The 14,390-nt window shown below is 38.4% G+C and overlaps 1 protein-coding gene across 2 annotated transcripts in view; it reads right to left on the bottom strand.

Moving 5' to 3' along the window:
• Positions 1-2,203: 2,203 nt before the first annotated feature.
• Positions 2,204-14,390, bottom strand: part of APPL2 (adaptor protein, phosphotyrosine interacting with PH domain and leucine zipper 2) — a 29,185-nt gene continuing 16,998 nt past the window's right edge. The window contains exons 6-21 of one of the 2 annotated variants that reach the window (XM_075274547.1): positions 14,155-14,196; positions 13,993-14,051; positions 12,958-13,104; positions 12,786-12,868; positions 12,356-12,514; positions 11,445-11,633; positions 10,630-10,672; positions 8,651-8,707; positions 8,470-8,558; positions 8,212-8,367; positions 8,071-8,126; positions 7,811-7,985; positions 7,452-7,488; positions 5,853-5,993; positions 4,298-4,345; positions 2,204-2,823 (exon numbers count right to left, since the gene is read on the bottom strand). In XM_075274547.1, the coding sequence (XP_075130648.1) occupies positions 2,689-2,823; positions 4,298-4,345; positions 5,853-5,993; positions 7,452-7,488; positions 7,811-7,985; positions 8,071-8,126; positions 8,212-8,367; positions 8,470-8,558; positions 8,651-8,707; positions 10,630-10,672; positions 11,445-11,633; positions 12,356-12,514; positions 12,786-12,868; positions 12,958-13,104; positions 13,993-14,051; positions 14,155-14,196 (1,616 nt within the window). In that variant the 3' untranslated portion in view covers positions 2,204-2,688. Of the gene's footprint in view, positions 2,824-4,297; positions 4,346-5,831; positions 5,994-7,451; positions 7,489-7,810; positions 7,986-8,070; positions 8,127-8,211; positions 8,377-8,469; positions 8,559-8,650; positions 8,708-10,629; positions 10,673-11,444; positions 11,634-12,355; positions 12,515-12,785; positions 12,869-12,957; positions 13,105-13,992; positions 14,052-14,154; positions 14,197-14,390 lie in introns of those variants that run through there. The other variant, XM_075274546.1, reaches the window with a different exon arrangement.

Raw genomic sequence — 14,390 nt, 5'->3', positions numbered from 1 at the left:
TACAGCAGTGATTTTCAACCTTTTTTGAGCCGCGGCACACTTTTTACACTTAAAAAATCCCGGGGCACACCACCAACCAAAATGGCACAAAATGACACTAAAACAGTACATATTATACATATAGTTAATAATATAGATTCTAAATGGTTGATTCTTTGGTTGAAATAAACTGCCGCAAAATCTGCAACAAAAACGCTGCGTTTATGCAACGTGGGGCCTCAGCCTTACACCTTCTGCATACAAGTGTCACGCATGTGGTTTTCACTGATATAAACATTAAAAATTAATTGACAGGGCCACAAATGCAGACAGATATAGGGATGTATAGGACAGATATATGGTATATATAGGACTGATATAGGGTAGGTATAGGACAGATATAGGACCTGCTCTACAATTTTCAGCTCTTCAATTTGGCCCAGATACACAGCCACAAAAAGAATGGCTGTATATATGGGTCCTTAGAAATGTATACATGAGTCCCCCTTTGACAACAATAACAAAGGATTAAGTCCCGCCCTTCCTATTTCCGGTCGAAGATCTCTTTCCGGTTTTGAGAGTTTGCCATGTCTAGCAGGGGTATAGGCATACTGTTTCGTGGTTACGACGAGCCTGCTGCAGAACCTCATTTGCTAAATGCTATACAGTATATATATTTATTTGCCGAATGCTATATATATGTATAGCATTCGGCAAATGAACACTGATTCTGCAGCAGGCACGTCCTTGCCACGGGCAGGCAAGAGTTTTTCTCATTGGAATGAATAGTCCGATGTTAGACTCCGCCTCCTCAGACGAGCCTCTGGCAGAACCAGCGTTGATTGGCCAAATCACTGGCAACTGGCCAATCAACGCTGGTCTATTCATTTCAATGAGAAAAAGTCAACTGGTAACAGCATACTTACCTGCTCGTAGCAAGGACGAGCCTGCTACACAATCAGCCTTCATTTGCCGAATGCTATACACTGTATAGCATTCAGAAAATGAGGTTCTGCAGCAGGCTTGTCGTAACCCGAGGACCATACCCTGAAGTACATACCCAGCCCTGGTTAATTCACTAAGGAACAGGAAGTCTTCTTGCCGCCCTTCCATTGCGCATGTGCCAACCGGAAGTTCGCAGGGGGACTCATGTATAGGTCTGTACTCTTATCCACAGTTGTGTATAAAAAGTCTGGTCATGTATATTACAGGTTACAACTCAATGTGCCTCATATTAATAGCAGTGAACCCCATCATGTCCCTCACATTAACCCCCTGTGTGCTTTACATAAGGGACACTAATATGTGAGACATATGGAGGTAATAATTAAGTAAATATCTTCATTATATAGTACCCCCATATGTCACACCTGTTATTAACTCTTATGTGAGCCACAGGGGTTAATATGAGGGACATGATGGGGTTAATTGCTATTAATGTGAGGCACATGGAGTTACTAAAACTAAATTAATAACCCCAAATGCCTGACATTAATAAGAATAGTTACTAACCTGGTGTTTTCTTTTACTTTCACTTTGTTCAGCTTCCTCTCCTCCTCTCCTATTCAGGGCTGCAGACGGCAGGAGCTCCTCCTCACATGTAGCAGCAGGTCCAAGGAGCCCTTATCCTGTGCAGGGAGAGGCTCACCTCTGATTGGTGGCAGGGAGAGAAGGGGGCGTGTCCTACACCTCAGCTCTAGCTAGCAGAGCAGTGAAGGGACGCTCCGTCTACATTTACACGGGGACTGCCTGCTGTGCCAGCAAAATAGGTCTCCCGTGACAATCTTGGCACGCGTCTGGGGAACTTTCCCCGCGGCACACCCGACCATGTGTCACGGCACACTAGTGTGCCGCGGCACACTGGTTGAAAATCACTGGTCTACAGGGTATGGACTGAAATTACTCAGTTAAGAAGACAAGACAGGAGTATTAGTTAAAGTCACAAGGTTGTTTTTTTTAAAGCGTATTGCAAAGCTTGTTCCCTTCATATGCACTATAGATTTATAAAAAAAAAATGAAAAGTATACTTACACTCTCTTGAACTCAGTTGGACAAAGAGGTTAGCCATACTTCAACCATAGAAAGTCCTGTGCAGCACATGATCACGTCTATCAAAATGGACTTTCAATCAACAATATGAGAGCTAACACCGTTTACAGAAGAGTAAAATTTGCTTTAGTATTCCCATTTGCCCATTTGAAAATGAGTCTGTGTTGTGTAATGTTATTAAACAATTTATCAATAGCTGTATTGTATTGTATTGTAAAGTCATGTGCTTCCCTCCGAAGCCCTGACTTCCTTTCTACTCCTCTGTTGTACCTATGTTCCCTGTATGCACAAGAGGTCAAATACATAATACACAATGCAATCTTAGTAGAGCCTCAAAATGTCTGTTGACCTGCATTTTCAGTTTAGTAACATTACACTGCACACGGGTTAATTTTAAAATTGGGGACAGAAACACACGATCAATTCTTTAAGAAACACTGATCTAGAGATTGCCGTCATCCAGTTCTTCATTGAACCCATGGGTGCCAGATTATCACAATTGGACTGCAGTAAACATTTATAGCACAATCTGCCATTAGTGGTAAGTGCACATCATTACATTGTATGAAAACAACCACCTATAAAGAACTACCTCAACATTTCACCAATCAGGCCTTGATTTAAAGTACTTGCAAAAGTGCAAGTAGGAGGTCACTTATGTTATGCTTCAGATTCCAGCTCTTCAGTGCAGGGTACACTATCCGGATCATCCTCGGACTGGACATTCAGGAGGACAAACTTGCCATCATTTGATAATGGAACTGATGACATCAGTTGCGCCAGCGCTTCTGGATCCTGCAATGAAAAAGTAACAGCATTAATAAGGCTCTTTCCACGCTGCTCTTCTCATACAGTTAATGTATACACAAAGAACGACACCACTGCATTCACATATATTCCTGAATAATCAGGAAATCTGAAACGCCAAGATGTCTATATTTATACCATTTTCCACTTTTCATAGTACATGCAACTCAAAGGGAGTCTATCACTACCCCAGGTACTTTAAACCATTCCCATAGTGCTGTAGATGCTGTCAGCGCAATAAAAACCATACCATTCTTATGTTTCAGAGCCCCAGGGATGCCTAGAAAAAACTAGAATAAACTTTTATTCTTTATTTAAATGAGGATATTGGAGTACAGGTGGAGTTTTCTTCTATTACTACAATGCTGCATCATAACTCTACACATGGCCATCCTGCATACAGCTCCTTCCCCTGGGCAGTGTGTTTTGATCCTCCCAGTGTCAGTTGATCCTCACACTGGCCAGGGGGGAGGAGCCGAATGCAGGATGGGTGTGTTTAGCAATGATGCAGCAGTGCTCAGTAACAGAAGAAAACTCCCCTTGTGCTCCAACATTTTCATTTGAATAAAGAAAAGAAAATTTCTTTTTCTCCCCATCCCCGGGGCTCTGAAACATAAGAAAGGTATGGTTTTTATTCTGCTAACAGCATCTACAGCACTATGGGAGCAGTTTAAAGTACATGGGTGCAGTGATAGACTTCCTTTAAGTAAAAGAATGTCATGATTTTACCAGTGAACTCTTATCAGTAGCTATGTCAAAATCAATTGTCTGGGGCCAATGTATGATTATTGTTTGGGGGTATGACCTCCAAGCCCCCATAAATCAGCAAAACAAGGGGATAGCAGTCCTCCAAGGAGCACTACAACTCCTTTATCAATTATCTAGGCCTGCCACTTATTCCTACCCACTGTCCTTCCTAAACATGGTTCAGTTCATCTTTTTCTTGCAAAGGATTTGGGTATCCAATCTCATTCATCTGACCCAAAAGAGTAGAGACTTACTATAGTGGTTGCCATGAAGTGGGCTTATACACCTTGAACAAAATGTATGCTAAGCGTCCATTTTTGTAGGTTTTGGTGAGAAGCATAGATCAATGTTTAATACTTGGATGTGTTTAGTTTATGTCTTTTTTTTATAATGTTGATGAACTTGCCCATATGAGAAAAGGCATATACTGTCATGTCTATTGTAAAATGACCATGTGAGCACTTTTTTCAGCCAAAAGAGAACTGAAAAATGTTTTTCCGACTTACAATGTGTTAAGCGTCAGACAGAGATCCTTAATGGATACTATTTGTCTTCTGAGCTCAATCGTGAGATAATGCCAAAACTCAACTCCACTAGCTCAGCCACTTGCCTAAAATACCACAATCCAGGAGCGCAGAACATTAGGGGTGATGGGTAATGTGGATGTAATCTCTCATGAACATTTCATAAACTATGGGGTATGAACAATACTTGCCTTTTCAGCCGCAGCAATTTCTTTTCCCAGGCTAATGGCAAAACAAATCTGTGGAGAAGAAATGAAGGGTTGTTACAGCACCACAATGGGCCTGACTAGTTAAAATTGCTGCTTTGGAGGATCCATATTCAGAAGCTTAGAGAACAGTTTTTACTTTAGAACAATTGTAAAGTGATGCTGTGCATTTATCCTGTACTTCACTATAATGGCTATTTAATCTTACATGTATAAGGGATGGGATTCACACATTCATCTTTTATATTTGCATGAAATGGGAGTTTACTGGAGAAAGTTATGTTGTGAGAGAACACCAAGGCATAATGTCATAGAATTTTTTTTTTTAATTCATTAAAATAGTTCATGGACACCCCTACATGCTAGAATTTTATAGATTATGCTATGGATTCTAAACTGTACAAAAAAGATGCCTTCCACTGCTGGCAAAACGCTACAGCTGGATTCAGCAAAATGGTAATATTATCTTGAATACACTATATGAACAAAAGTATTAAGACACCTACACATAACACGCATGAGCTTTGATATCGCAACTAAAACAGCAAAATCCATACTTCACCATTAGACTGCCAAATAGAGAAGAGTAATTCATCACTACTGCAGAGTCTAATAGCGGCGTGCTCTGCTCTACTATAGCCAACATTTGGCACTGTGCTTGTTGATGTAAGGCTTGCATGAAGCTGTTTGGCTATGAGAACCCAAGCCATAAAGCTTCTTGTATATAGATTTTGTGCTGATGTTAATGTCAGAGGCGGTTTGCAACTCTGCAGTTATTGAGTGAGCAGAGTGTCTGTGACTTTTATTCACTCTGCACGTTTGCACTACATGGCCTACCTCTTGGTGACTGAGTTGCTCTTGTTCCCAAACGCTTCCCCTTTTTCTATGACACCACTTGCCAGATTAGCAGCTGCCTAAAAACTTTTCTACAAGTCTCACAGCAATAAACATGCTAAAGAAAGTATGCATGTATATGGGGAAGTCAGGGGAGAAGACGGTCAGGTAAGCAAGGGTTAAATATACAAGAGGATATGAAATATAGCCAAAGTAATAAGTACAGACCACCTATAACGCCTGAGATATTACATCACAGTCTATAATATCTGCCAAAATATGATACATGCAAATATGAATCAAATGACAAAAATAAAGAAACATAAGAATCGCACTATTATTCAAAGTAGCTATACCACACCTGCTGGATTTCTCCTATACAGTCACTTACAGGTGGCAAATATAGGAACGTAGTGGACTAACTATGTGTAAACCTATGCTGGGACACCTTCAGAGTAGTAAACTAGGGTGCTTGTGGAACATTCTGTGCACTAAATATCTACAGATTTCCTTCTAACAATAACAAGCCCTTCCATAGATTTACTCTATTCACACACATTTCTAAAATCTACCTGTAAGACAATGATAACTTATTGTGCAGTTGGAATGATAATACTATAGATCTGTAGAAATAGGATTTCTGTATTCAAATCATTGATTTTACCAAATGCAGCAGAAGACAGGAAAACATAATCTAAGTACAGACCTTTTCTCCCTCTGTGTTACTTTCCAGGACATAGGCACTCAAGGATTCATCTCCAGATGCTTCAGCTGTACAAACAACAAATCCCACCAAGCGCTTATTTTCTAGATGGGCAGCAAATTGTGTTATGTGTTCAAGGTCAAACTGGTGAAACAGATAAAAGTAATGATAATTTTAATTTAAAAAAAAATAAAAACCCAGTCATGAATGAAAGTAATAATTCCCATTAGTCAATAAACACTGTGTGACATCCCTTTAAAACTAATATAGCTAAGTAAGCACTTTTCTTTCATATGTTTAAAGGGGTATTTCTATATCAGCCATTTATCATTTAGAATGGAATACCTGTCCCTGGAAATACAGAAACAGCCTAGCAAGCCATCTTTTGCTGTTTCCATAACTCCCATAGAAGTGCATGAGACTTATGGAAATGGGTAGCACAGCAAACTACAATGTAACTTAGAAGTTAAATAACATGCCAGGCTGTTTCTGTATTAACTTCTATGGGAAACAGGACAGGTCATTCTGCTGTTTCTGTACTCCAAGTCTCCTCAGGCTGCCATATAGATGGGTATTTCAGTCTCAGACATGAGAGCCTGCAATGGGAATAACCCTTTAGGTAACAATAGTTTCTCATTAGCATTTGTCCCATTACGTATGAGGAATACCCGCTGGTGTACTGTAACATTCACCAGCAGTAGGTGATTTGGATAAACAAAGTGTCAACAGATTGGAAAATACTTTCTATTCAAATAACATATTAGCTTATTTTTTTCTTGACTTGGCTGTTTGAATTTTTTCAGACAGAAGGACCTAGCCAACATTAATGCGTTCAGACGGACTACACCCATTGTATGTCTGCAATCGCCAATAAACATAATGTTGTAAACACTACTTAAAGAAAACGTGTTGTGTGCAAGAGATGGGAGTCCGGGAGTGATATAACCCTGGTGAAAGTCTGGGTATAGCATTATATCACTATATCCAATCCCTATGCAATCTCAATAACTCAGGTGACATGCAATTACCCTGTATAACACTGCACAGCGAAACGTCTCTTGAATTTCTTTTTATTGTTAATAGTTCATCAATTACATTAATAAACATTTAATTTTATCTAATTAAAATAAACAATATTCATCAAAGTCCATTTTTGAGTTGCAGTAATATGTTCATGTTAATGTGCCACCTGAAGACACTACTCAAAGTAAGAGTGACAGTGTGAGCAAGTCTGCCATGTTTCGGGACAACCCCTTTATTTTATTTTTTGAGCCAAAGCTGGGAATGGATTGAGCAGACGTGAGAAGTAGTAGAAGTATAAGAACTTCCTATATATTTCCCATTTATTTTGTTATCTACTGTAGTCAGTAAACTATTCTAAAGCCATCATAATGAACTATGACACAGATACATACCGTATATGAATTATTTTGATTGAACAGATAACAATGGACTTTGAATGAAAAATGATCCCAAATAGAAGAATGACCCAAATAGTAAAAAAAAGATAATATAGTCTTCAGATGTCCACCGTACAAAAACAACCATTGTACCCACACTGTTCAAAAACAAAATCTAAAATAAAAAGGAATATGTACTTACACTTATTCTTACAACTTGTGTTTGTGGATCTATTAATCTGAAATATAAAAGAAAAATTACATCCAATATAATGGGATATACATGGAACAATGGGGCAGATTCATGAAAACTAGCTAAAAGAAAAACGGTCTTTGTTGTCTGTAGTAACTCATTACAACACATCTTTTATTTTTCATGAGTACTATAAGAAATAAAAGCTGGACATGAAAGCTTTCCATCAGGGTTCAGGCAATTTTGATGGGAAGAAAAGTGCTGTAGACCGTGCAATTCGTTCCATGAAATATACCATAAACCCCTGTGGACTGTATTGTACTGTATTGTATTCATTTTTACGTTAGGAACAGCAGTACAAAATTTACCTTAAACTTTTGCTGGTTACCATCAAGTGGGATTCTGTCATCCGAAATATATTATGAATGGCTCGTGCGGCCAAGACCTGCCTCATCGCTTCAAATATAACCTGGTTGGTACGGTCTGATTTTACTGCCATCGAGCCTAAGAAGCGAACAACAAACACCTGCTGCAAAAGTAAACCTGAAATGATGCAAAATCAAAAAATTAAACAATGGCAATAAATTCCAAAAAATTATAATTCTGGTGGAAAGATTAAAAGTGTTACCTTCATCTGCAGACCTGTCGAGTTTATCATCAGATTCCCCAAATGGATTTGTACGTCTGAAAACAGCAATATGGATCACAGGATTATAAAGTCACACTACACAACCGGTAACAATAGCTGCAGAAACTCTGTATAATATACCTGTTGCCTCTATTTTGGTCCTGGAATTCGGAGGCCGGTAAGACAATGTCGAACTGTATGGGGGTTCCAGGGGCAATTAACTGTTCCAGCTCTGGTTCCCTGGAGGCTTGCACAGGCAATGATTCACTTTCTGATACCGTCTGCATCACACTTTCACTGTTCAGACTGAATTCAGAAACAAGAATTGAAATGTACATAACCACATAAGAGTCTATTCCTTAAGAACGAAACCTAAACACTATCATATCTTGTAAGTACCTTTGTGGTATGTTTTCAAGTTTTCTATCAAAACTGGTGATAGGAGTTACTGCTTGCTGAGCTGTCTGATTGAGCCGTATGGCTACAGCCTATTGGGAGTAAGAAATGACAGCTTATTACACATGTATTTCAGGATGAAACCACAGACTATTAGGAAGTAAATGCCAATGTATAACAGTACCTCGGGGTTATCTGATAGGTAGATTTGTCTCGATATATTGTTGATTGCACAAATCCACTAAAAATGAAGAAGGAAGAACTTACTACCTACACTCAACACATATAAAACTCAACACATGAATAAAAAAATCTTTACCTTGTTGTTACTACAAAGTCAAACCTAAGGTTGGGGTTTCACATATGGCTTCAACTGCAACTTGCAGACAACATTTTTCATTATATGTCTTTCCTAATATATTATATATAATATTAATATATATATATATATATATATATATATATATATATATATATATATATATATATATATAATATTTTTTTCGGATCACAGGACACACAGTTTAACATTAAAAGCACTTGCTAAACACTGTGTGTCTTACAGATCTCATTCAGGGTGGCTCAGGACTCTACCTTAAAGGGGTTGTCCCATCACAAGGATCCTATGTATACTGCTAGTTTATGTAGATTTAAGACTGAAGGGAGGAGCTGACAAGCAACGGAGCTCCTCAGATAGGGGAGGGGGAGGTGAGAGCTCCGGGATTACTGTGCTGTGTATCTTCAGCTTTTCCATTTGTCAGCCGGTTTAATTGAATTTGGCTGATAAGGGCTGAGATAAGGAGTCTGTTACCTCTGTATGTAATGCAAGCTGACTCAAATCCAGCTCTGCTACATCAGTTTCCACATCAGCGTTATACTGTAGTAATGCATTTACAAACCAATCCCTCATTACTGACTGCAAACATAGCAGAGCAAATGAAACCCTGCCCACCAATGTGCCGAGAAATCCAGGAAGTGAAGAGAGCACAGAGCCTGTTGTTTCATAACAAGAGTTATGGGAATACCCCTTTAAGAAAAAAAAAATGAAATACTGCTGTATATGGCGTAGTGTAAAAAGACAAAAGACAAGCAGTAGTCACCTCTTCTTTTACAGAATGACCCAGCACTGCTGCTACCAATGTCCTCCCTGTCCTTGAGCCACTACAGCCAGTCAGAGGATGCAGCTATCACATACAGTACTATGGTATCATGGCTCCCACAACTGAAAAGTGATACCAGCAGAAAGGCACAGGACCACTGCAGCCACTAATTATTTACACCATTTGCAGCAGTTTTTATGATTTATTTCAAGTCGAATAACTCCTTTAATGACCGAGCAGAGAACATCATGCAATGTCTGCCCAATCACTGAGAGAACTGTGTGACTGCACATAACTACACTTTCCTCTGTCTCCCTGTCTAGAACTGATTTGCATGATAACTTACCCTAGAACAAAATAATAACCCCATATATCCTACACCCCTGGTTAATAATCTCCTATTTTACCTTATACCGCTAGTTAAAATACATACACTAGTCATATATTCTACCACCATATACCACATATTAACCACCACTTTTACAATATATCGCCCAGGAATAAAATATTAATCCTTTATTCTATGCAAAAGTACAAGATGTGTGTGGCCCCCTGCTTAGTAAAAGGCAAAGAATTTCATAGTAATAATATTCCATTAGGAAAACTGTTTTTGGGGAAGGTGAAAAAACAAAACAAAAAAAAGGCATACTCACTTGTCCCCAGCTCTCTGGTGTCTCCCACTGTGGTCCAGTCCTGCTGCTCCTGGGGTGTTGTTCTGGCATAAGTCCTCGCCTCACTTGACCACTGGGGCTAATCAGCGGACAAAGAAAAAAAGACACAGGACGCCACAGGTGACGTATGTGAGTGATGTCTCGGTTTCTTCCTTAGGCAACTGAGGCCGCTGATTGGCCTCAATGGTCACATGAGGTGAGGACTTCCTCTGTAAGAGGCAGTGGGGTGCTGTTGGGAAGGATCGCGGTGGGAGACACTGGAGGAAAGGAGAGTATGTTGTTTTTTTTCCAACTTCCCTAACCTCCTTGTTATAAACTGTTTGCCCTGGACAACCTGTTTGCTTCCTTTTCAGTCAATAACCAATATTAGTGCTCCTAATAGAAATAATTACCTCTTCATACTCCCGTTTTCCTTCAGCTTGGAGAATGAGACTCCTAGAGCAGCAATGGATAAATACTTATGTTAGAAAACAGAAAAAGTAAATGATTTAGCATTCTAAGCATTTTAGTAAATAAATCCCTGTAACTTGATAGCTTGGAAGGAAATCACAGAATTTTTACAAAACTAGTTAGTGAAATCTTCACAAATGTGCTGTATGGGCATTGTGCAGTGTGGTTTTTTTTGTGTGTGTGTCTGTGCGTGTAAAAAAAATAAAGAAACATACTGCAGGGAATCCAGTGATGTCAAACATTTACATACAATACACCTTCAGGGACGTGGCTTGTACTTTCTGGCAACCTGCAATTTCATATGGAAATCCAGACAAGTTCATTTTAATATGTATCATACTGTATTTATTAGGAAACTGCTAAAAATATTTGTGGGATAGAATGGGGAAATATTGCAATTCCTTCATTATTTATGGGTTTCCATTATAAACAGTTCATGGCGCAGTATAGAGGGTCAAAATGATCACAGTGATACCAACAAAAAATTTTTAAAATGTTTGTTCAATATGCTCTTCTGCCATACTCTGACACCCAAGTCTGTCTTTATATTTCAGCCTACAGAATTGTGTACATGTAAATATACACAAAAGATAAAACTAAACTGCATCTAGATAATTTCATAATAAATGTACATGACATCTTGCATTAGCAAACACCAAAAGTTATTGATATATATTGAACCTTACATAACTAAGTCATATCACACTTTACATACTGTATATGGCCAGTGTGAAAATAAACAAACAGAAGCACTCACGATTTGCCATTGGGAGAGGTGATTTGAAAGCAATATCGTCTGTCCTCACAGTCCACTGCCATAACCGAACAATTATCTAGGTCCTGAATCAGACCCCCAGCCACTTCACCTCGGTGCTGACACATTAGGTTACCCCCTTGTGTGAAGAAATAGAGTCTCTCCCATGTTGTGGTAACCAAACCGGTTTTGCTAAAGGGTATAAAAAAAAATGGCTTTCAAAAATATACATCTACATGATAAAATGCTATGCATAAAATAAAGGCGCCCCTTTTCAATTTTAAATATGGCTCATATTTCTTTAGTTTGTATGATCCACCTGCAAAAAATCCACAATAGGCATAAGATTTTTTACAGTATATTTACTTACTTGTTTATTATTTCGTTTTTAAACCTTTTTAAATTATTGCCATTATCTTCTTTTGCTCTAAGGGTAAGTTCACACGATGTAACGTTGAGCATGATCTGGCACGTATACGGCGTGTCAGAGTTTGCACGCCGTAAAAGATCCCATAGATTTCAATGGGAGTTAAGAGCGTATACGCCGCGTTATTTTGCGCCCGTGATTTTGCGGACGCAAAATCACAGGCGCAAAATAACGCGGCATATACGCTCCTAACTCCCATTGAAATGAATGGGAGCATTTTGAGCGCGTCATCTGCCGTCATGTGTATACGTGCCAGATCACGCTCAACGTTACATCGTGTGAACTTACCCTAAAGGTCAGGAAAGCAGTAAAATTAGACTGAAGTTAGACCAGGCCATTTTCAAACATTATAAACTTTACTTTACAGCAACAGCAAGATTATAGAGGGACAGCAATGGAAAGGAAATGACTTCATCCTGGGTCCAGTCTATGGTGGCACTTGACAGGTTCCCTTTACATGGTGACCTTCAAGCAACATAGATTTTACCTTCTCATGTTTAGATAGCCAGCCTTTTGGATCAGGTTTCGGTTGATAACTGGAGAAGACACATCATAATCTGGTGTATATATGGCATCACTTCCAGAAAGTAGCTCCTGTTGTGTAATCCTCATAGCCTCAGCTTCAGCATCCAACTCTCCTCGTATTCTAAAAGAACAGATGGCAGACCTCAGTAGTTGATCCTGGGCATAATTTCAGTAATATAATCCTAAGGTACAAACAGATACAAGACAATATGTTTCCCAGATAGTTGATAGTCTGCTAACTCCTCTTGGAAGCATAAAGGAAATTGGTAGCTTATGTTCTGCTGGGCAAATGATACATTAAACCAGGGTAGATTGAGATGTGTTCACAAAACACCTGCTTAAAAAACTTCCCAGTTTAGTATTAAAGTTATATCAGACTTGGATATGCGTACCGTTGCATCATTCTGGACACAGAAGCTAGAAATCCATCCATTTTTTTGGAAAACATTTCATATCCTTTTTTCAGAAACGCAATCTGCAAAATAATAAAATACGTTGCATTTTAATATTATGTAAACCCTTTTATAATTCTATTTGGTAAAAAGCTAAAAACATAGCCATCACCTGTCCTTCTGTGTACCCAAGAATAGGATCCAGCATTGCCGTCCTCTTCCTGTACTGTAGAGCATTTAAGGCACAGTAGTACTGTAAAGATGAGAGGTGTTGTTTTCTTCTAGCGCCAGCAACTTCTTTTGCAATCTCAGATTTTAGCTTTACAAAATGAATAAGTAAAAAGTTACAACAATTTTACTGGATCATAAATTTATCCAGTAATTCAAATTCCCTACATAAAATGAAGGTTCACACACATCTATAATGTTCCTGGGAGGGTTCATCTGTGGTACATGACTTGTGCAAATATGAGAAACAATTGTGGATCCAGGGAAACCACATGTTATGAGTGTATTTTAGTGAATTGCCTATTATGGTAAGCAATGAGCCACTTTAGACACAATGTCTATAAGCCTTTGTATACTGGTGTATATAGGGAAAGTTGAGCTCAAGACAAGTTGGTAATGGGAAATGTCATAATTCATTCTCCGTCTTGCATTTAACTGTGATCCATATATAGTCAAAATAAAGTTGGTAGTCCTTGGTCAAAATATCCGATAGGGAAGTCCTCTCCAATAAGAGGGATATATAACCAAGCTAGACATAAGTAGATCTGTTAGGGGATCACCACTAATATTGACAAGTTTAGGGAGAAGCATGGTTGACATGTTAGACTTTAACATGGACACCTCTCTCCTAGCTAAACAAAGAAATATCCAACAGCTTTTACCCCCTCACTCTATATCACACAGCATATTTACAGCAGAACTAGACAAATCATGGTGGTAGAGCCAACTTTATTTTTGCTCCCCTATAATCCATCCCTTGTAGTTGTGCCTACAAAATGTGCTGAAAACATAACACATCAAATATAAGCAGTCTCAAGTGAGAAATATCCTCATACACTGAGTAGTATGTAACAATGTTCTCAGAGTGCAAATTGTATATTTGGACAATATACTGTAATTCCGTAAGGCTTTAGGACGAATAACCTTTTTTCATATAGTTAATCATCTTTGCTGACTTTATTATCAACTTATTGCTTACTTTTTCATTCTCTCTCTTTTTGGGCAGCCTGCTGTACTTTGCCATGGACAGGTCATGCTCTAAAACATTCAATGAATAAAGAGTTATGTAAAGCATGAATATCATGGGACCAATATTACACTTATTTCATAAAAGATTATCTGTATTTGAAAACAAACATACCATTACTAGCAAGAAGAAAGAGATCTTTTAATGTGCTTACTTCTGTAAAAAAATAAAATGAAATGAAATTATTGAAACAAATATTAAAATAGATGTGATATGTTACAAATTGTCACTATATTTGTTGCCTTTAGGGAAATAATCATTTACAAAAGTTTAAGTAAACATTATAAAATAGGCGATGAAACCTATTCATATATAGGCGATAAAAGCTATCACTCATGTTATAGTGATAT

The sequence above is a fragment of the Leptodactylus fuscus genome, chromosome 5 (assembly GCF_031893055.1).
Source record: "Leptodactylus fuscus isolate aLepFus1 chromosome 5, aLepFus1.hap2, whole genome shotgun sequence".
Lineage (NCBI taxonomy): Eukaryota > Metazoa > Chordata > Amphibia > Anura > Leptodactylidae > Leptodactylus > Leptodactylus fuscus.
The sequence above is the reverse complement of the archived record's forward strand: the minus strand, read 5'-3'. Positions and strand labels throughout refer to the sequence as shown.